Source organism: Chinchilla lanigera, unplaced genomic scaffold, assembly GCF_000276665.1.
Source record: "Chinchilla lanigera isolate Chin_1 unplaced genomic scaffold, ChiLan1.0 scaffold00005, whole genome shotgun sequence".
Taxonomy (NCBI): domain Eukaryota; kingdom Metazoa; phylum Chordata; class Mammalia; order Rodentia; family Chinchillidae; genus Chinchilla; species Chinchilla lanigera.
This window is the reverse complement of record NW_004955406.1, coordinates 2,501,987-2,526,754: the sequence shown is the minus strand read 5'-3', so window position 1 is coordinate 2,526,754 and position 24,768 is coordinate 2,501,987. Positions and strand designations below refer to the sequence as shown.

The window sequence follows — 24,768 nt, the reverse complement described above, 5'->3', positions numbered from 1 at the left end:
GCGTCTCAGGCTTTCCTGGCTCTTGCTGTCCCTGTGGGCGTCCCTCTGAGTCACTCAGAGGCCTGGGGCTTGCCCATCTCCACCCGCCCCCTCTGAGCCCCCGCTAAACTTTTAGACTCAGACGGCTTCTTTTCTAAGGTGGATTCTCCAAACCTACTCCTCTAGATACTGCGGTCCTCTGTGTGTCCTTCCCTTCTCTTCGTATTAGATTGTGATTGGTTATTTGCAATTTTTTCTCTGCTAAACTATAAGCCCTAGTGCCCTCCATTCTCTACCAAAACCTAATAGAGTGCATTTTAAGTAAACAGACTGAAATGCTAGAAAGCAAGAGGTTTAGAATAAACTTCGCGTAAAAGGCCTGAATATTTGAGTGTACTGTGGTTTGCTGGGGCGTTTTGTTTGTTTTTGCTTACTTGTAGGTTTTTACGTACATTCTGGATAGTTGAGGTTCCCGAGTGTGTCTTCAGATGACTGCTTTCCAAATGTCAGGTTCATGAGTAAGCATCATCTCCATTCCCTATAGATTTTATGAAGATGCAGTGGGTTTTCTAACTTACTGGAGCTGGCGTGGATCCCAGGGTCCTTTTTCTTTTATTTGCTCACTTTAAACCTGCTCGGTTATTTTTGTGGACAGCTAGGGCACGGCCTCAGGTCCAAAGGCAGTGGAGCCGCGAGGTTGCTGGGCAGACTCCCCTTGCGTAGGAGTTCCATCCACTGCTCACAGGCGCGCCAGCCTTGCATTTCTGGTTCCCACCAAACCTGGCGCATCGTCTGCAGAAAGGAGAATAGGTATACACTGGTCACCTTGGGTTTCTGACATAGGTTTCGACTAACTGCAAAGAGGCGGCCGGTTAACCCCTGTGTCTGTCCTGTCTTTAAGGCGTGTTCAGCCTGGGTGTTCCTGTGGATGCGCTCTTCTTTATTGGAAACCAGTTGGTGGCCACAAGTCACACGGGGAAAGTGGGAGTGTGGAATGCTGTCACTCAGCACTGGCAGGTTAGTTCTAATGGAATCGTGTTAAACAAACAAAACATTTCAGAAACTTACGCCAATTATGTGTTTACTTTCTCTTCGTGGAACTCATGCTGTTTCTTTTTTTGATTACCCAGAATATTGAATATATTTAGTGGTAAGTTTATTTCTAGATACAAGTTACACCTTTTCCAGGAAGTTTGTTACTTTGGAAGAATGAGTAAAATTTTAAACTGTGGTTCAGCATTTCTTCATTTTCTTGAAAGGTTCTAATCTCTGTGCTATAGTAGGGTTATCCTCCAGGCAAACTTCATTTATTGAGTGAAAACACAGATCTATAAAATATGTGACCTATCCGGAGAAGATGGTAAGCTAAATATTAGCTCTCAAATATTTGAGAATAAGTAGGAGCTAAATTTAAAAATGGTTCATGCAGTTAACACTTGATTCTGAAGAACGAAGAACAGTTGAGCACTCTGGCGGGAGTCCGTGTTGTAGAGCAGTAACACTGCTGGCTGTAACGCACGGCGACGGGATGTGGGGAGAGTTACTATAGGACGCCCGCAAAGAAGCGGGAGGTTCCACGGGGCAGGGCTGCAGAGGTGGCGAAGATGAGTCTGTTTGAAACACTATAGACCTTCTAAAACCACGGGCCTGGTGTCTGACTGAATGTGGAAAATTAGAGATTTGTTTTAGTTTTGAGTGTCTAGTTTTGATAGCAGAGTAGGTAGTGGTATTTTAAATTGATGGAGAATGCAGTAAGAGCAGAAAGCCCAGTAGGGAAGATAAGAATAAATAGGTGGGTTAAATAGATTTACCTTGAGATTCCTATGGGTGTCCAGGTGCAGGTGTTCAGTGCATGGCTGCGAGTGCATTTTGGGTTTTAGGAAAGAATGCTAGGAATAAGTATTTCAAAGCCACATACTTCCATGGTAATTTAAAAATAAGAATCGATAAGATTTTCCATTAAGAGGGTACATAGACAGGAAGAAAAACTAACATTAAAACTGCAGGCGGTTATTAGGACTTACGGGGCGAGGACAGGAGACCGAGGGCCAGGAGACACAGCTGAAATGACGGGGAAGTGCGGCCGCTTTTCCCAGCGTGTCCTCCTTTGCAGTCGTGCTGTAGGTTTTGGTGGGGGAAAGCCGTGTTGCAGGAGCTGAAGAATTAAGAGATTACAGACAGAATCCAGTTATCCTTCACGAAATCTGGTTGGGGGGGAAGCGGAGAATCCACATGAGAACCGGAAGACCAGGGCTCGAGGGGAAGATGTTCGGTGCTGTGATGTCCTTCTCCCTGGGCCAGGAGAGGCTTGCATGGCTCTGCGGTTGCGAGGACCGAAGTGGGTTCTGGTTGCACAGAAGTCAGCAGTGTGGAGATCTCCAGCCACAGGCCCGGCCCAGCAGGGGCGGGAGACTCTCCTTTCTCTGTGACATGGCGGGATGTGTTATCAGGGGTTGCGGGGATTATAAGTGGGTCATACATTTGCAGTATCCCTGGAGTTCTCAGAAGCAGAACAGGAGCAAGCAAAGAAAATGGGGCTGGGGGTACAGCTCAGCGGCACAGCGCCTGCCTGGCAAGCGCAAGGTCCTGAGTTCGATTTCTGGTACCAAAAAAAGAAAACAGAATTGGCTTGATTCAGGTTTGGAATTTTAATAAAATGATTATGACCAACCAAAGGCGGGAGGAAGTAGAAATTTGACAAGGTCATTGAAATTGTGAGGTCAAGAGGTAAGAAGTGCCAGGTATGCAGAAAGGAAGCGGGGTGCCAGGGGACAAGAGAGTTACGCGGACTGATGGCTGCGAGGGAGGAGAGGCTTTGGAAGGAGGGGTGTGAGCAGAGGCTGGGTTAGGGCTAGCAGGGGAGCAGTTCTCCGTGGTAGCCAGCTGGAGCTCGTTGGATTGACCTGGATGAAGGTGCCCTCAGCCCTCATGTCCGCGGGTGTTGCTGCCATAGATCCAGTCAGCCACGGCTGGAAAGTGTTCACAGAAGGAAAATCACGCCTGCGCTGAACATGCATGGGGTATGATCAAAATGTCCGATGCAGTGAAGGGTTACATTTCAAAAAACCTAAAATCATAGCCATTAGTCCCCCGCAAAATACTTCCCATTTCAGACATCCCTATCCCATCGTTCTTGCCACTTGCTTAAGCAGTTCTGCAAGTTCTCAGTGAGTCAGACATGGTGAACACTGCTGCTCATGCTGTTGGAAAGACAGGCTCGTAAAATCAATGTGAGCCTTCGTATTGTGCGACTTCTGACTCTTCTGGAAAGTCAGAAACCATGGAAAATAGTATTTTGAGTTCGTTTAGGACATGGAGACAACCAGGAAGCACAATGCAAAACAGTGCAAGAAAACTTGTAGAGCTGTTTCAGAAAGGGGCAGGAGTGGGATCAGAGTTCTGAAGCGAGGAAGGAGTGCTCTGAGGCAGGTTAATGGCAGTATGTCTTTTCCTATACAGTAATAATTGTTTTAGAATTTAACTATTTTATCTTTTGACTGCCTCATAGAGACCCTTTGCATAAACAGTACAGTTTTACTACTGTTGACGAAGCAGTTACATTAAGTATTGTAAATAGCCTAGAGGTGATTTGAAATATGTGGGGGAAGGTGTACAGATGATACGTGAATGCCATCTTTTCTGTACGTAGCATCTGAGGGTGTTGGTATCCTGAGGGGTCTTGAAGCCAGTCGCTTGCAGATACTAATGAATGACTGTCCTTGCCATGGGGCCAGGGAGCCGTCCCTCAATGTGAGGGACAGTAATATACATTTGCGTGCCAGGATATCCAGTAGGTGGCAGAGAATGAGATGAAAATAACTGACCCAGGTGCTAAGATGTTCTGCGAAAGTGATGGGTTGATAGCAAGGATCATCTAGGCAAGTTGTGAGTGGAGATTCTAGAGGAGCGTTCTTCTTCTTAGGACTCTGACATCCTGGGAAGATGGCGTTAGGATGACTACTTTCCAGTGAAAGGAATTACAGGCTGCGAAAACTAGGTTTCCTTTTCTATAAAGGTACTGAAGTTGTATTTATGGAAAAAAATATTAGCTAGAATGGACCTTCCATACAGGCACAATAGAAAGCTTTATAATGGTTGTCATAAAAATAATGGTCAGGGGACATTCATCTATCAAGATGAATCTAAAATTTAGAAATGGATCGAAGGATTCTTTAGCTGGTGGCAATTCTATAAAGAGGAATGTGAGTTCTGTTGATTTATGGAAGTTCTGCTTTTATGCCTTTACTTTGCTAGTTACATCAGGTCTGAGACTACAGTGTCTGCCATGAAAATGCTAATATAGTTTTGGTTACTGAGGGAACGTGCTTTTTTGTTACTTGTTTTGTTTTCAGAGTTACATATAAAAGTTTTAGTGTCATGTCCTCAGAGTAGATGTATTTGTCTTAAGCTTTTATATACTTCATTGCTTCTTGCTTGGTGTGTGGATGACTGCAGAACCGTATCTGACAAACCAGATTTGGCATTGTTTCAGGAAGTTGAGCATTCATGCAGCAAACAAGTGCTGTGACTTTGCTAGCTGGGTTTCTTTGTGTGCCTTACAGAGATAGTGTATAATGGAGTCTCAGCTTCTGATCTGCAAGTCCTGACAGCTCTGACCAGAGGCCAACTCCCCTCACTCCGGGCCTGCTGTGGCACTGGTTGGATGGGTCCTGATTAGGTTTTTAGCAGTAGTTCTGCCCATGAATAGTAACACAGAAAGTACCAGGACAACCCCGGCAGTTCTTATTCTGGATGTATGTATAATCAAGATGGATTGAAGTATTTGAGTCAGAGAGGGTTTGTATATTTGCAGATTTAAGGTTCAAAGCCTTCGTGAGCTCCTTTGTTTATAATAGCGTCTCATCAAGAAAGCTTCAGTAAAATATTAATAACACTTTCTAAAGACATACCTAATTTAGGTTAAAAAATTTTAAAGAAATACTTTAGTTTTAGTTCCCTTTTTTTACTCTTCCTTTTCACATACAAGGCACGCACATTGTCTCAAAAGGAGTTCCTTTGTGTTGTCAGGTAGTAGCATTCACTAAGGTACATAGCATACTAGCAGCTTTGAGTATGAATTGAGATTTATCTTGGAAACAATTAGTCATGTTCAGCTCTCATGAGTAAACGGCCTATTTTACAAGACACAGTTTTGGAAGTCCTGGAAAACCACGTACATACCTTGTTTACTGAAGGATCTCTGAGCATGCCTTGTGCTCATTTTGGGGAATAGGGAACTTCAATTTAAGCCTTTGTCCCAAGGACAGCCTTGCCAGTGGAGGCCAGGTTCAGGGAGGAAGCATAGACCCTGACCAAGGATTCTGAGTGGACTTCCTTGGTCTGCAGGTTAGGCATACCTGCTACATACTGACCATTGTTCTAAGTGTGTACTTGGAGTTCACAGTAAGATAGTGGGATTCACTATTTTTTTTTTTTTTTTTGGTTTTTCTCCGGTATGGGGAACCGAACTCACGACCTTGCGCTTGCCAGGCAGGCGCTTTTGCCGCTGAGCTAAATCCCCAGCCCAGGATTCACTGATTTAAGTCTCTACCCTTCCTGCATGGAGAAGTACCGGATACAAATATTAAAGCTGTCTTTATAGTACATGTCTGTACTGACTATTAAGTCTTATTTATTTATATTAACATACCATTCATCAAAATAAAGCCTCTAGGTCCTGGGACTTTATCCAAAACCAGGAAACATGGCTTCATGGAAAGCGGAAATTGAGCCCCTTGCAAAAATTTGAAGCTTTAAAGGTCTGCTTCAGTCCCTGAGAAGGAGACTGGGAAATTTTTATTAGATAATCTTGGAAATAGAAAGTCTGACAAAATAGGCGTGTGGGTCATTGTAACAGAATAGGGGAAGGAGGAACAACCTCAGGGACATTCAGCTATTTGATCTTTACTTAGGGGCCAGAAATCTGTTCTGGAGGAAAGATGGCCTCTTTAATAAACGATGCTGGGGCCACTGGATAGCCACGTGCAGAAGACTGAGCCTGTGTGCTCATCGCTCACCACGTACTGAATGAAAGTCAGAGTGGATCAAAGATCTACATGTTAAGACAGAAGCACTCAACCTGCTGAAGATAAAATGGGTAAAACTCTATAAGACATAGACTGGGGAAGAACAGAACCTCAGTGGCAAAGAAGTGATACCAAGAACCAGCAAAAGGAATCGTGTCGAATTATAAAGTTCTGTACAGCAAAGGAAATGACCAGCGGAGAGAAGAGACATCCTACAGAATAAGAAGAAAAGTTTGCCGTAATAGTAAGTGAAAGAAGTCATACACACGAGCTTAAATATTGCATGGTTTGTTTTACATGAGAAACTCAAGTAATTTTATATATATAGAGAGAGAGACAGACAGCACAGAACAGAGATAAGGTAAATAGGAAGTCACGAGATCTTTTTCAAATGGATGAGGACCAGAAGTTGGAAGGAGCGTGGAGAGAGGGGAAAGGTAGGGATAAAGAAAAAAGAACTCAGCTGTGTTTGTGTACGTACAAGCATCCCAAGACAACTGTAATCCTTACATACCGCTAACTTGTGCTAATAAAGCAAGAATTTTGGAAACTATGTGGCGTTTCAAATGTTACATGTTCCGTAAAGGAAAGGAAGTCGTTCATGCAGCGAATTGCAGGAATACAGCTGCTGTTTTTAAAGATAAGAAAGTTTGTTATCTGGGAATGTAGAGTGGTGGTACGGGTGGAAACCCTCCATGAGAAACTGAAAGGGAAACGGTCAAGTTGGGAGCTCCACAGCTACGTGACTCGAGCACAGAGACAGGCCCTTGTGGGGTGGAAGCTCCAGTCTCCCAGCGCATCCATGGCCACTGACGCTCTTAGATGTGGGCATGAAGCCAGTTTGGGCACTTTGACAAGACCAGCACATGGAACATCCCCAGAGGAAGTAAATTTGACTGAAAATGAGCTGACTCTCCCCAGATTTTCTCAGACATAAAAACAAATGAGCAGAGTTATCAAATGTTAAAACATGAGCACTTACATCCTCAAAACTGGGCAAACTTGAAGTAATAGGTACTATAAATTTCCAGGTTATTAAAGAGAAAGACATAGACTGTCAGGATAGAATAAAACTAATTTGAAAACAGGAAAATGAAGTACTAGAACTTAAAAGGTTACTGAAAATGAAAATGAAGACAAAAAGCAAATTCGATGAATTACGTAGAAATACAGCCAAAAGACAGGGAAGCTGGGCGTCTGGGAGGCTGAGGCAGAAGGATTTCGAATTTGAGCCCAGCTTGGACAGTTCAGTGAGGCCGTCTCAAAAGAAAAACCCCGAAAGGCCCCAGCCCTAGCTGTAGTGTGGAACAGCCCGTGCCGGGAGAGACCTGCCCCGCTCCTGCGCCCCTCTCTCCGCTCTTCTCCCCGCACTGAGGGGTGGAGGAGGAGGAAAGCACCCGTGGCTGGGGGTTGCGGTGAGGAAGGAGGAAGCCCTGCAGCCCGGTGCTCACCCTCATCCTCCAGAGAACGGATGCCGCCAGGGCTTTCCTAGACGGGGCTGCTGCCAGCCCTTCACTGACAACTGGATCCAGAGTCAGCGGGCTCTCTTGGCTTCCAGCTCTGTCCCCCGCATCCTGCTGGGAAGATTCTAGCAGTGCTGTAGCGGAAAGGTTGCCGCTGTGTGTGAAGCTGTCTGCCTTCCGTTCTGTAGAGTCGCCTGTGTGGCAGACACAGCGCCCTGGCATCGCCCGCAAGCAGCCTGCGCTGGGCCAGGGCGTGATGATGGGGTAAGGGCAAGAGTGTCTGGTGCAGCTAGCAACTGCGGCTCTCTGAGGAGCCACCTAGAGAAGAGAGATTCGGGTCCAGCATATGCTGGCCTGGGACGCAGGGGTCATTCCTTCCACGTTTTAGCTCCTTTTTTGGTTTTCAAATTAGAATGGACCTAGATTCTGTGGGAGATCTTTGATCTTGATGTTTTGGTTTTTTTTTGGTCAGACATTTACTTTCTCCTCTCTCTCCTTAGTTGATGTCTTAGGCATTTCCCTTGTTGAGACACAACCCCCACAACGCAAGCTTTTGCCTTACTGTTTGCAGAAGTTTCAGGCCACAGTCCCCGGCTCCAGGGCAGAAACAGCGCTCAGAAGGGCCTTGGGGTTGAAAAGCCTGGCTCTCACCACCTGGGGCCAGAAACCGAGAGCAGGGGAACCTGAGAGGGCCACGCGGCTTCCCTCTCCCCGCAGTGCCGGCCGCTGCGCGGTGCCCTCACCCCTCGCTTTGCCACCTCGGATCTCAGCCAGTGCGGGGCTCGTTCTTGAACTGAAGCGCGACAGCTGACCTTCCTTTGCAGGCCCTTCTTGCTCTCGGAACCCCGCTTGCCCTTTACACCAGCTTTGCGAGGACCGTCCTTTCTCTGCTCCGCCCCTAGTCACACCCTATTCTAGCACCCGCGACGGTAATTTATTTTTCTTCCTACTCACAAGTTCACAAGCTCGTAGAGGGATCCCAGCCCTACCTCCTCTTCTGTGCTGGTCGTCTTGGCTCATATCTGACACGTAGAGACACGTGCTAAACAGATCACGTTTAGATTTTACCCTTTCATATGAAACCAAAAATGACAAAAGCTCCATAATTCTGAATTTTAAATGACTGGAAGTCTCTTTGACTTTTGTGTATAAAACTTAGTTTCTCATAATTCATATAAATGTCATCTGTGATGTTTCACGTGCATCTCTGGCTTGATTATAAAGTGAGGGTTTATTTATTTAAAAAAACAGTTTTAGAAGAGTCAGTTTAATCTTAGTGCCACTGCATTTTGTGTTTGGCTTGGTTGTTAAACTCGTGTCCTTTGCTTTTTCTCTTAGCACATAAACTGGTAGTTATAAGTTTATAAACTAGGTTTATTTGTATGAGAGAACTTCTTAGTCTAGTACTTGGAAAAACAAACATACATCCTAGAAAACAGATAAAAGTTTCAGTGAGGAGAATGAAAGCAGTACTATATTTTCAAAGAAATTATAATCAATTGCCAAGGGATCAGCTACTGTCTGGATCACTTCCTGTGTTTACTGGCTCTGTGTGACTGGGCTGGTGAGAGGGGTGGAAGGAAGGAATGTATCGCACGTGGTCTCCAGGTCCAGTGGGCTGTAACCCAGTGATCCATGCAGAGGAGACGTTCCTCAGAAGCAGAGTGGTGCTGTGAGAAAGGATTTTTAAAACTCTGTAAGAGGAAACTGCATTGGCGGCTCCTGAGAGGTCCCCGTGGCTCCCGTGCCTGCGCGAACATGTGCGCGTGAAGGAGGTTCATTTTCAGGGTCCCCCGAAGCTGGGTACTGGTTTCCTTTTATCAAAAGTATCAAAGTTAGGAGGTAATAAAATAGAACATAGAAATTACAATTACTTTCTAACTTCTAAAAATTTCACCGCATCAGGTTCAAGATGTTGTCCCCATAACTAGTTACGACACCGCTGGGTCCTTTCTTCTGCTGGGATGTAACAATGGCTCAATATATTACATAGGTAAGCACACACATATGTAAAAGGTGCCTATTTAAATTGTTTTTAAAATGAAAAAAATTAGCTATTTTTTATTTAAAATGGATGTATTATCTATTTTAATCCTGTTGGAACATTTTTATTTTTTAGATATGCAGAAATTTCCTTTGCGAATGAAGGATAATGATCTTCTTGTTACGGAACTCTATCATGACCCTTCGAATGATGCTATTACTGCTCTGAGTGTTTACCTCACGCCCAAAACAAGTTAGTACGCTACCACTTACTACAAGTTCTTAAAGTTCCTCTAAGAATGTATTTTTATCCGTCAGTTTACTATGCAGCTGGGTGAAACTAATCTGCTCCATTCTAAGAACTGGAGTACTAACGAGATTTCATCTCTGTTAATCTAACATACTTCATTGTGTGCCAGAGTAAAACGTGACCAGTAAATGAACATACTTTGAGGTGGAAAATTGGAACTGGAACTCTTTCCTTTCTGAATTGTTCAACATATTCGTTCTGGCTTGCAAGATTACACCGTGGGTGCTTGTCCCATCTGATGGGACTGTCCCGTGAGACAGTCATGCATGTGCCACTGGTGGTTCGGAGCCGCCCGGCAGCGGGACATACGAAGTATAGCCCTGTTTTGAATGTTTTGAACTATGTTATAGTAATTGAAATTAGAAAAAAATAAGGACATTTATTTTCTGTGAAATAATTGATTTAACTTCAAAATTAGTAACTTTTTTAACCAAAAAATAAACTTCTTATGACTTACCTGTGTTGGAAAATAAGCTTACTTCCTTGGAATTTCTCTGTTTCCTTCTTTTCTTTGAGCTGCTGAGAGTTGGACGCAGGCCCTAGTGCATGCTAAACAAGAGCTGTACTACTGAGCTGTATTCCCAGTCTCCTGGAGAATTTGAAATTTAAATTGAGGAAAAGACATTTTATTTATTTACTTATTTATTCAGACATTTTATTTAGAAGTTCAGTGTATACAGCTTGCATTGCCCTTTAGAGGCCGTTGCAGTAGAGTTAACAGACCCGTGCTATAAAATTTTAAGAAATGTTATCTTTACAGTAAAAGATAAACATAAGTGGGAAACTTCAGACTTACTGTAATGAGAAGGATATAAAGAAGTATGGCGTAGTGTGAAGTAATGATAGATTCGGCTGTGCTGCTGTACGTGATCATTTTATTGACTGTTCAGGGAACTCATCACCGTTAGTAGGAAAGAGATACTTTGCTGTGTGCACATGAGTTGGGCTGGAATTGGAACTATTGTGCTGTAGAACAAGTCAGTGAACCATGGCTTGCCGCCCAGATCATCTTTTTTTGTCAATGGCTTCACATAGCCTTTGACTATGTTTATGCCAGCGTGAGGAGGTGAGAGACTATGACAGACAGCATGGCGTGCGAAGTTCAAAATCGTTACTCTTTGTTCCCTTATAGAAAGCGTGCTGGAGAGGGGAGAGTGAAGTGTAAGTTTTTGGTTTTTATTTGCTCCAATGTAATGTAGATGTGGAGATCAGACCAGTAGTTTTATACATGAGAACCTTTCCTTGTGATTGCGGAAAGGCGTAGAGCACGAACCTGTGTAAAGCACAAACCTGGAGCCATCTTTCAGGCTAAAGGAGGGGTTTCCGGGGTGTGCTCCCATTCCTTGGATTTGTGTATTCTCAGGTACGGCAGAAAGGACGGCTCATAAAGCTAGTTGGTTCTCTGGGTTTTTAAAAATACAGGTCACTGACCTCCATCCTGTCTTTAAATTTGTGATGGGGTCTGCAGACGTGCTTAAAATAAAATCCACAGCTGAACCTGCATGATCAGAAGAGGCAGCGCAGGTGGTGGAAGTGTGACGTGGGCCGCGTAACGGGTGTGGACGCCATCGTGCAGTGTTCTGAAACCGCGCCGTAGCGCACAGTCTTGATTATTCAGGGATGAGTCAGTATCGGAGTAAAAGTAAGTGAGGTGGCCATTCTAGACTAGCAGTTTATGTGCCGTATTAGGGCACTGTGCTATTTCAGTGACAGTTTAGGGTGGCAGATTTATGAATTCTTTAAACATGTATTAGCACCTACCATGCCTCAGGCTCTCTGAAAGTGACATGAGAAGAAGACTGAGGAGTCCGCGACACTAAGGCATGGAAGTGGGCAGATAGGTGGAAATCAGTCTGATGGAACCTGGGATGTGCAGATGGAGGAGGGGAGCAGTTTACCTGGGAGGGTTAGGGAAGATTTTATGAAAGAGATAACGGTTTTAAGATGGGCAGAGAAGTACTCAGACTCCTTTGCGGAGCGGGTTTTGGTCGCAGACATTGACTCCTGCTCCGCCCTTTGCATCACCGGAGAGCTCTGCGGTGGCAGTTTGCTTTTTATCGTTACCTGGGGTTCCACTCTGCACTTTTGCCTCCGCAGGTGTCAGTGGGAACTGGATTGAGATCGCCTATGGTACGAGCTCTGGAGCAGTGCGAGTGATAGTGCAGCACCCAGAGACGGTCGGCTCGGGCCCTCAGCTCTTCCAGACTTTCACGGTTCACCGAAGCCCCGTGACAAAGATCATGCTGTCGGAGAAACACCTGGTGTCAGGTAACGTGGTGCTGCTGGTGTAGTAAGGAGACCCTCACAGAGCGCTTGGCTTTGCGTGGCATTTCTAGTCCCCCTGCAAACAAAAAAGGTGGGAATGGCTGGGCATGGTGGTGTGGCCTATAATCCCAGCACTTGGGAGGCTGAGACAGGAGGATGGCTGTGAGTTTGGGTCCAACCTGAGCTACCTAGTAAGACCTTGTCTCAAAAAAAAAAAATAAAGAATGCTAGTGTGATTGTGATGCTGTGAGAAAAATACATGAAAAGAAATGAAAGGGTTTTTTTGTTTTCTTTTTTTTGAGACAAGGTCTTGCTACGTAGGTCAGACTGGCCTTGAACTCACTATGTAGCCTAGGCTGGCCTTGAACCTGTGGCCATACTCCTACCTCAGCCTCCCGAGTGCTGGGATTACAGGCATACACCACCATGCCCAGCAAGAAATGAAAGTTATAACTGAGGAAATGTTATGATCGTGTTTTAAAGATGTCTTTGACTTTACCTGGTTGTAGTATACATAAATTTAGGAGTGATCTATTTTTTATCTGTTCCCTAATATTTTTGTTCTTAAGGCTTATTTCAAAATATTTCTCACAACCCTGTTGAGAAAAGTTTTTATTAAGAAGTTTTCTAAGTTGGAATTTTTGTATAAATTTGGTTATTATAAGATTTAATGCTGGAGTTGTAGATCTAGATACTTTGATACTTGATAATCTTATAAAACTATTAAAACTAGTAGGGTTAGTAGGATATATAAGATTTTCTGAAGATAACACTTGGGTTTGTAGTTCCTTATAATAATATAAGGAACTACAGCCATAAAACTTAGATGTTGATGACTTCATGAAAATTTAGGTTCCGAATTTGTAGTTTAATGAGTACCACGCCAAGCCCAGCGTAGAAGTCCGTTGGAGAACTTCACTGTAGAGAACGGATGATTTGTGAAGAACTACATGGCTTTGTGAAGACTGAATTGTGCAGCTAGGTGTATCAGTAGAGCTTGGTTCTTAGAGTCTGACTCCTTACGTTTATCTCTTGTAGAGCAGTTCTCGCCCAGTTTGAAATTTATGCGCATCATACTCCTCTGTTGGGTCTGTTACATGGAGCATGCCCAGAAGGTCCATCCTTCGCTGTCCTCGTTCTTAGTTGGACACCGCTTAGAGGGGAGGTAGCCTGCCCGTGGATGAACGGGTGAATGATTTCTGTTGAATGGGTCGTTCTTTGGGGTATAATTATCCCCCGAGAAGCTCTCGTTTAGACTTCCGTAAGTAGTACTCTCCTGAGGACGCACCTGCCCGGCTTAGGAGCCTCTCATTCTGCAGCTTGGTCTCCCTTCGGCACAGCGGTTGCCGAGTGCTGGCTTCCCCTGGAGTGCTTCGCTAGGCCCCGCTGTGCTGGCCCCGGTGACCTGAGTAGTAGTTATCCTCTGCCAGCCACCCGCAGACTTCTCCTTCACTCTGACCATCCAGGGAGTTGCACACTTCTATGTCCTGTGTCTGTCTCTGATTGTGCTTCATAGGAGTCTGTAATTGAACTTGGACAAAAACAGAGCTTTCTATCGTTAACGACTCAGAAGGCATCTCAGTACGGCCCGTCATCATGTACTCATGTGTTTAGGCTGGGAGTGCGGGAATTACCCCGGATTCTTCCCTTCATCTCTCACATACATGTGGTCCTCTGGGAAGTCTGCTGGCCTTGCTGTGCGTAACGCGTGTCCCACTCTGATGCCTCTTGTTGGCGGCCAGTAGCTCAAGTCATTCTCCCTCGCAGAGGTCAGTACAGTAGCTTCTCTCCTCTTGTTCGTACCTTGTCTCTGTGTTCCGTGTTCCACACATCAGCCGGGGGTGTCCCACAGAAATGCAGTGTGGATCTGATTGCCAGTGGCTTCCCATTGTACTTAAAATGAATTCAAATTTCTGTATCATTTTCTCTGCTCTAGATGCTGTTTACCTTCCCGCTCTCTTCCTAACGCTCCACCCACTTTTCTCTCGCTTGTGACCTATTGGTTTTGTTTCTTAAAAATGCCTTGGAGCTTTTGCAGTTGTCCTTTTTGCTTGAAGTGTGTCGCTGAGAGACTTGTTTGGCTGCCTTGTCATTCAGGTCCCGTTTCAGATACGTCCTCATTGGGCATCAGTGTAAACTAGCCAGTCCGACAGTGCTCTTTTCAGTAATCCCTGACTGTTTTCTTCATAGACGTCTCACCTGATCATTTATTAGCTTGTTTGCCGTCCGCCTCCTCCTAGGGAGTGGGAGTTGTGCGCCCGTGAGCGCTTTGGTTCTCCCTTTAGTCTTGGCGCTCAGCGTAGCACTTGGCGCGCAAACAGTGCTGCGTGAGTGTTGCATGAAGTAAGGCAGTTTGCTCCTGTGAGAACACAGACTGTCGTGTGGCGTTCTTTAAAAGATAATGCTGTGCTCCTTTTGGCAGCACGTCTGTGACGTGACAGTGCTTAGAGAGAACAGTAAGTAATGGCTGTTGCTTTTGTGGCTGCAATGCTGTGGTGGGGTGTGATGCCCAGGAACTTAGTAAAATTTGTATCTTAACGTGAAACAGTTCATGTAGGTTTGAAGTTTAAAGATTATGAAGAAAAAGTCATGTTTAGCTGGGCATGGAGGTGCATGCCTGTCACTCCAGCCCTGTGAGTCTGAGGCAGGAGGATCTCAAATTCAAAGCCAACTGGGCTATGTAGTGAGACCTCGTCTCAAAAAGAGAAAAGAAGAACGTCCATTGTAACTAGAAATCTGATCTTGACATATCCTTAGTTACAGTATTCTGCCACCTAGTGGATAGCGCCATAAAAGTAGTCACATTTTTTTCTTCTAGTGTGTTCTGATGAACATCAGAAACTTTTGAAAGCAAAATTTTTGCATAATATCTAATACTAAAAATTGTTATAAGTACCCAATTAAATTAGCCAAAGTTATTTAAATTATTTTTCTGAATGCTAGTAAAGTTAATAGTGAAATTAGAAAGTTATTTCCTGTGATTTAATACCTTAAAACTAAATGTGTCATTTTTATTAGAAAATTGACATTCTGAGAATGGAGAATTTCGTTACATAAGAATAAAAGGTGTACAAATGTTGCTATTTTCCAAAATTAAAATTCTTCTAAAGTTTGGTTTAAAATACGTAATTGCTGTTTTACCAGCAGAAAGTGCTGTATGCGCCTAGGAGAGGTTTGGGCGCTTCATTACCATTTACTGGTAAGATCGAGGCTCGCTGTTGACACTAACAGACTTTCTGAGATTGTTATAAGCAACAAATAGTTTTTTTAATTAAGGCGTGCCAAAAAGTACAGCTCTTGGATTACTGATGCCATTTTTGGTGTTTATTTTCAATAGAGTATGTACTCAGATAAAAAAAATGGAAATAGGTTAGGAGTGATCTCATTATACAACCATTTAATGGTATTTCCATTCAAAACAGGAATAAAATTGGATCATGCTTCTTAATGCAGACATTCTTACTTTATATAAAAATAGTGCTCAGCTCCATACGGAGTCTTAATGTTCCGTAATGTAACCTTGGGTGGGCAATAAGTAGCTGATTCCTGCAGAATACTTGGCAAATGTCATTTGTGACAGTGATTGTTCAGTAACCCCTGAACTTGAGTCACATAAGCAGAAACAGTTTGTATGACTGGAAAAATAAGCTTGGAAGCCATTTACTCCATAGTTTACCCACAAAAGTGCATAATACTCAATGTCTTGTCTCTTACACATTTTTTAAACCGTCTCTGTATTTATACTTTACAAACTATTTTTATAAGGATCGTATAGATTTGTCTATGTACCTTATATTTCCATTAAGATAAACTATATTCAGTCCTCTCACTTCTGTTAGCTAGGTACGAGTTAAGTGTAATTTTAAAGTAAACATGTCCTTTGCCACTTAATATGTCCTACAATATGTTTAATGTGGATCACAATGAAAAAATTAAAATGTGCTGTAAAAAGGTGATTTCGGGGTGCCCTTACTTTCTGTAACCCTTTTATGTTCTCTAGTCTGTGCAGATAATAATCACGTCCGCACATGGACAGTAACGAGGTTCAGAGGAATGATCTCTACTCAGCCAGGTTCCACGCCGTTAGCATCGTTCAAGATCCTGTCCTTGGAAGAGACCGAAAGCCATGGGAGCTACTCCTCCGGAAATGACATAGGTGGGTCAGAGTGTGAGAGGTTCCAGGCGGCATGTGAGCAGTGCAAGAGAAGTATGTCAGTGGCGGCAGAATCGAAAAATGAGTTTCAAATACAGATTTTTCATTCTAATTTTGAAAGTTATTTAGCACTGAAATTTAGTGCTTCTAAATAGTTTCTGTGAATTCACAGAATTATATTACAGAAGCATTTTTTATTGTTTAAAAGTTACTTAAACCAATTTTTTTATGTTACTAGTGTTTATTTGAATAATGTCATCTCCAAATGTTCACTTTTGTCTCTAGCTAAAGCCATGAGAACTTTTCACACTAGAAACTTTTAACACCTCTTCTTGTAGTACTAATAACGTACCGGAAATAAAATTGAAGTTAGAAAAGGGCTGGTGTTTTTATATAGTCACAGTCATATTGATGGCATCATAATGTCCATTAGGAAACGATGAAGCCTGTGTTCATTGGTGTGCCCTGACCTCAGCAGAAGGTGTACAAAGGTAGTTTGACTTGTCTCTCTGTGTGTGGTGCGTACAGGCACGGGCCCTCACGTGTACATACGGTCATCCGGAGACAGACGATTTCCTGCCAGGGTCTGTTTGAAACTACTCTGCGTGCAGTGTATCTCAGTATTTCTGTAATGCTTCTGTAGGACCTCTTGGTTGACTAATGGACCTTTCTAGTCGTGTTGTATAAGCAGAAATTACACTACTGATGGAGGACAGAAAGGATTGCTGTGAAACTGAAACTTACATTCATCGAGACTATGTGAAGATTTCAGAATACTTTAAAAATGTAAGACTTTAGAGAACTGTCCTGCTACAGTTTTAGTTTTTTTAGAAGTGCTTAGCAGCATCAGTTCTCACACTTGCTGTGGACTCCAGTTTTCTACATGATGTTAGAAACTGAAGTTTCTGTTTTTCTTTCTTCAACAAATGTTTATTGAGCGGTTTTACTCTAGACATTACAAATCTCAAAAAAAATTTTTTTCAGTGAAGCTGGGAGTGGTGGTGCACACATCTAATCCCAGCCCTGGAGGCCAATGCAGGAATATTACTTGGAATTTGAGGCCAGCCTCAAACTAGAGTGAGTTTAAGGCTAGCTTGGAATACATAGCAAGACCCTGTGTCAAATAAATAGAAGAAAAAAGCATGGTGAGCGTTAATTTAGAAGATAGTAGGCAGTAGAAATAAAAAGAAAACAGTTGCATTTTACACACCATCCTCAAGGTCTGAGGAAAGATAGGACCCAGGAGAGAGTACCAGGATCTGTGCAGGGTGCTACACTTTGAGCCTTGGCAATGTCATGAAAAGGCTTCTCTCTGCACTTAACGTGGATGGAAAACTGGCATTCAGAAATAGAACACCTTGTGGAGGTCTGGCGTTTGAACTGACATGGGAGGATGGCAGTGTGCATTGGATATGCGCGGTTCTGCGGTGGGGACATTCTCGGCAGGCAAATACAGCCTGTCCCCTTCGTCGTGTCCGGGCCCAGTGCTGGCTTACGGGGTACATGGATGAGACCTGGGGGACAGGGAGGGGCCAGGTAATGGAAGCTTCTCTGCACCAAACTAGGTTTAGATTCTATCTTATAAGGAACAAAAGCTTTTGAAGAATTTTGAGAATGATGCTAGATATTTATTGTATAATAGTAGCCTATGTCCCTCGTTCTTCGTGTCTGTGTCCAGGCCCGGAGAAGGACCTTGCCCGGTCCTTGTGTGACCCGTCGTGGGCACAGAGGAAGCTGGCCCAGGAGCAGCTGGCTTGTTCAGGGAGAGCATTTGTGGAGTGCATTTAAAGAGGACCTAGCAAGTCTGGTGGGTTAACGTCAGAGCCCACTAGCATAAAGGGCCGCGAGGGTTTTCTTTCCTCCTTACAGTTACGAAGAGAAATGTCCTAAGAGACTGACGTACAGGTGAGTGGAACAGAACGATGCTGTGCAAGGCCGTGATGGACGGTGGGGAGACCGAGACTGGCAGGGACCACGACGGAGAAGTGACAGTTAGTGAGAAGGCAGAGCGGTCTCTCTCACATCTGTGAAGCCTGTTCGCTTCTCCCCGCTGAAGGCGGAACCACGAGAGGATGCTTTGTGTCCCAGGGAAAGGAGCCATTTGGGGAGAGTTGGGAGACTGAGCCGGGGGCCCTGGGTAGCTGGCTGAGGTGGGAAGCGTTAGGTCATGGGCGCACTTCATGTCAGTATCGAGTTGCGTGGTTTTGTTTTTTATTCTTTGGGGCTCTGGAGATTGAACCCCAGGCCTAACCTCTGAGAGGGGAACGCCAGGGCTCAGGGGAGGGAGGACCCTTTTCCGTAGGGGTTGTCGTCACCACTGCTTTGGCATGTTCGTGGGATATGGGAGGGGGACTGTCGCCCGTCTCGGTGGGGTCAGACTTCAGAGAACTGTGCGGCAGTTGGGCAGGCTGTGCGGTGGTGGGTCGGAAAGGCCTCGCAGAGCCAGACAGTGAGTTCATTCGAATTCCAGTTCTGCTGCGTAGGACCCGTGATGCCTCTGGTTCGCAGTCTCCTGGTGTCTTAGTTTGCTCATCTGTAAAATGGAGATAATAGCAGTACCTTCCTATGTGTTACTGTGATGGTGAGAATGACTTAATACTTGTGAAGCATTTTTCATGGCACATAGGAAGCATAATGTGTTTGCTAACTAATATAACAGATGCTGCTGTTTCATTAAGTGTTGTTCGTATAACTTGGGATAGATTGTCTTCAGAAATTTTGTTGTATATCACATATCAGAAGTTTTATAAATAGTAAGTTAATACTATTTTAGCTAATGAGCATGAAAACATTAAATCTTTTTTTTTTTTTTTTTTTTTTTTTACATGTTTATATCTAGTAATCTGAACAGCTACTTTGAAGACAAAATATGTAATATAACAACCATTTGGTTTTTCTCTGGTACCGGGAACTGAACTCACGACCTTGCGCTTGCCAGGCAGGCGCTTTGCCGCTGAGCTAAATCCCCAGCCCCCGAAAACATTAAATCTTGATGTTTTTAGGTTTTGCATGTCAATGCTTTTTATATTGTAGACTGTTTACCTGCTTTGCCCGGGACAGTAAAGTGAAAATAATTCCATCTTTCTTTTTTACACTAAAAACCTTGCAAAATATAACTCAGTACAGGTCCAACATCACCAGTCCAAAAATCTGAATCCTAAATATTCCACCATCCAAAACTTTTCAGCGGGTCAAGAAAAGTGGAAAAACTGTACGTGACGAAACTTTTACAGACAAAATTATTAAAAATACTGATAAAATTAGCCTCAGTCTGTGCATATGAGGTGTATGTGAAATATAAACTTTGTATTTAATCTTAGGTCCCATCTCCAAGATACCCCGTATATGCAAATTTCCAAAATCTAAAACTGAAACCCAACGTTTGGGAACACTTGTAGCCCCAGGCACAGTGGCTCAGGAATACTCAACCAAGAGGGAATTTCATGTTGTACTTTGCTCTTTGGATATTTACTGGTGTTTTCCTATTTTGGTTTACTGACTACCCTATATGGAGTTAATTTTCTTTTAATTTCATCTTTAGAAAATGATGAAGGGACAGATGTGGTTAATGGAGGTGTCTGATTAATTCTAACTAGTGAAGTGATACTTTTTAAGTGTAATTTAAATTGCTTGTTGGCTTTCAGAAATGAATACGTGAAGTGACGTAGTTTATTCCTCCCTTTCTGGTGCTGGAGCGCAGATCTAGGGCTTCACGCGTGCTGCGTCTGTGCTCTGCTGTTGCCCTATACTGTAGGCCCCTCTTTCTAAGTCACAAGGTTCTAAGCACATCCTCAAAGACATTAAATATGTTGCCCGGTCTCCTCCTAGTACTGTTTCCCAGACCCCTCTGCAGACTGTGCCTCCAGCTTTCATGGCTTTAATGAGTAAATTTAATTCAGAAATACTGTATATTTCTTTAAAATGTTTTAATGTAAGTGAAAGTCCTTCTAACATTGCATTTTACATCTGATTTTGACTGAAGTTCAGGGAAACATTGATAGACGTGAAAAATTCTTTTTGTAGGACACATATTAAGGTTAACTCTTGTAAAATAAAACAAATTAAATCGTAATGAACTTACTCTGATATTTTTTCTTTTCTGACCAAGGGCCTTTTGGAGAGCGAGACGACCAGCAGGTGTTTATTCAGAAAGTTGTTCCCATCACCAACAAACTGTTCGTCCGGCTCTCATCCACCGGGAAGAGGTGATGCCGTGCTGTGCAGATGCTCGCGCTCAGAGCTTGCTGTGTCCTGTGAAACCTAGGCCGCAGTCTCTTACACTGGTGCCGGCGGGCGACTAGGGGCACGTTGGGAGAAGTCTATTCGTTATCTCTGCATAAATTAATTAAAACACTAGTCCTTGTTGTCTAGAGTATTTTCACGGGTGCTTTGGATAGTCAGGAACAACTAGCACTAGTGTAGAATAAAAACACAGTGAACTTCTTTCATGTCCAAACTTGATCCCAAAATTTGATTCATGACAAAATGGATAACCATTGAGCAGTTTTTTTCATAAGAACATTCAGTTCCTTTCTGGTGGGGACGGAAGCCTAGAATTTAAATATTTTTAGTCCCATCACATACAACTCTGTATACATTATTTGCATCTCAAATAAAATAAACTACAGATTTTCTTACTGTCAGTGTACCCTTAACGAACAGAAATGAGTGAGCAGTTAAATGTGGCTCATTAAGAACTGCAGTTGGCATAGTCTTGACACGCAGCTTATAGTTCATTACCCACGTTTCCTGTCATATTTTTTGCCATTTTCCCCCTCCTGCCTCCTTTAAATCAGCGGGAAGTTACCTTTTTCCATGAGAACAAAAACCCTGCTTGTGTTTGTCTCAGAACTTGCACAGGGCGAAGGCTGCTGCCCCAGTGCTTCCGTGACAGGGGCCGGCACTGTTCTGGGTTTGCCTTCAAGAGATGATTTCTGTTTAGACTTTAGATGAAGGACGAAGTGAATTTGATGACAGATAAACTTCATTCTAATTCTCATTACTTCCTGATAGTAACTATGTAAATTTGTTTCCTTTAGCTCTGGTTTCTTCACTAAATAAGAGTCAGTTTCTCTACAACATAAGATTCAACTATTTTTATTGGATAAAATGAGGTAAAAACATACAAAATACCATGCATAGTCTTGAGACTATAGTAGAGTTCAGTAAAAGTTTCTTCTGTGTTGGCTGAAATTTTACTTTTAAAATCATTTGTAGTATCAAATTGAGCTTTCATGTTTTTCTTCAAAAACAGATTTTTGTGCATGCCAGACCAACGACAAAAGGAAAGTTCCTATTTATAGTTAGGAAGCAAGTTGTCTGTGTTCGTTTTAATGTTACTGAGCTGTTGATATTTTTTAGAGTCTTGGTTGTCTTTCTTCAGCATGTCCGTATTACACAGTATTCTAATGAGTAAACTCCTTGCGAGACACTAAATCTCCATCCTATCAAAGTTTATTACATGTCTTCATTAGCAGCTGATCAGTAAATTAATTACAGAAAATGACTTTTATGTACCAAATCATCTTTTTGGAAGCTTGCTTTATCTATTTATTTTAGAAGAAAATGTATTAGGAGCCTGTAATAGAGTTGGAGGCCAAATTGTTATCTCACAAAACGTTGTAAAGCACTGTGATTTAGCGTTCGGTGTGTATTCAGCAAGAAGCTGCCGAACGTTTATTAAAAGTGGTGTCATAACCCTCTACCAACGTAAGATCTCATGTCCGCGTAAAATTTTAATATCTCCCTTTCTGTTATTCCAGAGAGTGTCCGTATATTGTTGTCAGCTAATTTCTGCATGATGAAAACAATTGTATCGTTTTTTAAGTTTCTGATTCCTGAAGGAAAACACGGTTATAAAGATAAACAGAAGCTGCTGTGTGGAAGCAGCGGGAAATCAGTCTTTACGAAGTTCCTGTGCAGCAAAGCCAGTGTGTAGGCGTTCAGCCTCTTAACAGAGAAGTGAAAGGAAGGGATTTTATTGTAGGGAAGCGGGAAAAAAATCTGTAGAAAAATGTGAAGGAGTCATTCCGAGGAGTCTGTTTCAAAGGGGTGAAAAGAGCAAAAGCAACACATAAATGTCGGTTTATCTTAAAGCAGGAACTTACTTTAATTGTTACTAAATTTGTAAATATTAATCAACAATGAATGTTTATTCACTACACCCTCAGTGAGAAAAATTATGATCATCTTGATATAAACAGAAGACATTTGACAAGTTACACTCATTTGTGATATTTAAAAATCCTAGCACCTGAGGAAAGTAGTCTTTTAACCTGATAATCTACAGAAATAATTGTTGCAAGCCTCATCTCCAGGGGTGGCGTTTTGAAAGCCTTTCTCTTGAAGTCAGGAGTGAGACCGGCATGGCCTCTGGCACTTCCCACTTGGCCCTCGCCGACTAGACATCAGCTTGCCTTCGCGTTCTACTTGCTGACGTTGTGATGTGTCTCATCCTTATGTAGACTGTAGTTTCTCCTCTCCCTCAGATTTAAATGATGCCGATTCTTTTTCCTTTCTTTTTTAATTAGCTCCTTCAACTTTGTTTTGAAGCAAGAAGCACAATTCAGCTAACCCTTATATGACTTGGGAAAGTCATTGCTTTACATTATCCCTGGCTTCTTCATTTGTAGGCTAGATAAGAAGTGTTATAGCTCGGGATATGGCCCATATTTCTAAGTCCAGCTACTCTGGAGGCTGAGGCAGGAGGGTTGCAAGTTGGGTGACAGGCTGGGCAATTCAGTGAGACCGATTTCGAAATAAAATTTAAAAAGAGCATGGATTAGTTGACTTAGTGTAGAGTGTTTGTCTAGTACGTGTGAAGCCCAGAGTTCAGTACGCAGTACCACCAAAAAAAAAGTGTTGTTCTATTCAGGTTTTTTTAGAAGTCTTTTGAAAATCAATGCAGTAGCTGTAAAAGTGCTTTGATAAGTTAAGTGCATTGTCCTAGTAGAAAGTACCGTGTAGGCATCTGTAGGGCTGTGTTTTTCCCCCTGGGTTTTGTATTTTTTTTTGTACATATGTTTTAATGACGTTTTCAAGCTCTCTTCAGCCTGATTTCTGTTTACTTCGCATTTTTCTTTCTGCCTTTTTTCACAGCGGCTCCTTTTAAAGAACTCAGTCTCATCAGGCTCTTCCCGCTCTTCTAGCTGACATTATTTGCTTTATTTTGGTTAGCTGATGCATCATTCTTTATGTAAGAACCTTTTCTCTAGCCTGAAAACACCTCAGCTTGAACTGTACTCCTGCTGACTGGCCCGGGTCCTCTGAGTCTGCTTCAGGGGCATGCGCAGCTGTGACTGCACGTAGAAAGTTAGGACACAGTGTTCTGCTGCCGTGGTCACACCGCCCCGCTGCTTTGCAGGATCTGTGAGATCCAGGCCGTGGACTGCACGACCATCTCCTCCTTCACCGTGCGCGAGTGCGAGGGCTCCAGCAGGATGGGCTCGCGGCCGCGGCGCTACCTGTTCACAGGCCACACCAACGGCAGCATTCAGATGTGGGACCTGACCACGGCGATGGACATGGTCAGCAAGAGTGAGGACAAGGGTAGGTCCTCCGCAGGCGGGCGCGGCTCCCTGCGGGCTTCTGACCGGGGGGAGTACTCTGAGCCTCTGTTCTCCCCAGACGTCGGCGGCCCCACGGAGGAAGAGCTGCTGAAGCTGCTGGACCAGTGTGACCTGAGCACGTCGCGCTGCGCCACCCCCAACATCAGCCCCGCCACCTCCGTGGTTCAGCACAGCCGCCTGCGGGAGTCCAGTTCCAGGTGGGTTGGGAGCGGGGCCTTCCGCGCTGCCGCGATTGCTTTGGGGAGAGAGGACACAGTTTTCGCAGAGTTTTATTTTTCAAAGTATATTTGTCATTTAGGCTTTACATTAATACTCAGTTTTTAAAAAGTCTTGTAAATTCCTTTCTTTTCATAGAAAAGCAGTTTTGCCCCTTTTTTTCATGGTGCAGTAGGGGTACTGGGATTGAACCCAAGGCTTCATATGTACATGTGAAGTGTCCATTCCGCTGAACTGTGCTCCACACCCCATTTTTGCCTTTAATTTACTTGGTGAATGACTGCTAATCTGAAAGCCTAGTATGTGACCAAGAATTCACTGAAAATAAGTAGGACAGTTGTGCCACATTGGGCAGTGTGTGGAGTCCGTTTTGTCAGGGGCAGTTTTCATCAAGTGATAATGTCATCAGACAAGCGTTATATACTTCAGTACATTGAGATAATGTGCTTTTTTTGTTGACAAAATTTCAAACTCTGAAGAAGCAGATCTCGATTCTATCGATTACTTGTGGGTCACGCTGTGGCGTGCATTGGCCCTTGATCTGTGTGTGGTGCAGACTGCCTGCTAAGTGCGTCCTGTGTGGGAGCTAGGACCAGACCTCACTTGCGTAAGTGCTTGGCTGCTGGTTATGAGTGCGCTGCCCGGGAGCCCAGACTGACGGCGCTGTCTTTCCCGCGTCCCAGCCTACAGCTGCAGCCCCGCGAGGCGGCGCAGGAGGCGGCCACCTACGGCTCGGTGCGGCCCTACCGGGAGAGCCCGCTGCTGGCCCGCGCGCGGCGGGCCGAGAGCTTCCACAGCTACCGGG

The 24,768-nt window shown here is 43.7% G+C and overlaps 1 protein-coding gene across 1 annotated transcript in view; it reads left to right on the top strand.

Annotated features, from left to right (window-relative positions):
• The window catches only part of Kctd3 (potassium channel tetramerization domain containing 3), a gene marked incomplete at its 5' end in the record, with an annotated part of 38,505 nt that overhangs the window by 12,369 nt on the left and 1,368 nt on the right, over positions 1 to 24,768 (top strand). The window contains 9 exon segments of the mRNA XM_005375446.2: positions 881 to 996; positions 9,374 to 9,461; positions 9,588 to 9,704; positions 11,859 to 12,029; positions 16,027 to 16,182; positions 20,288 to 20,384; positions 23,543 to 23,727; positions 23,806 to 23,944; positions 24,647 to 24,768. Of these exon segments, the coding sequence (XP_005375503.2) occupies positions 881 to 996; positions 9,374 to 9,461; positions 9,588 to 9,704; positions 11,859 to 12,029; positions 16,027 to 16,182; positions 20,288 to 20,384; positions 23,543 to 23,727; positions 23,806 to 23,944; positions 24,647 to 24,768 (1,191 nt within the window).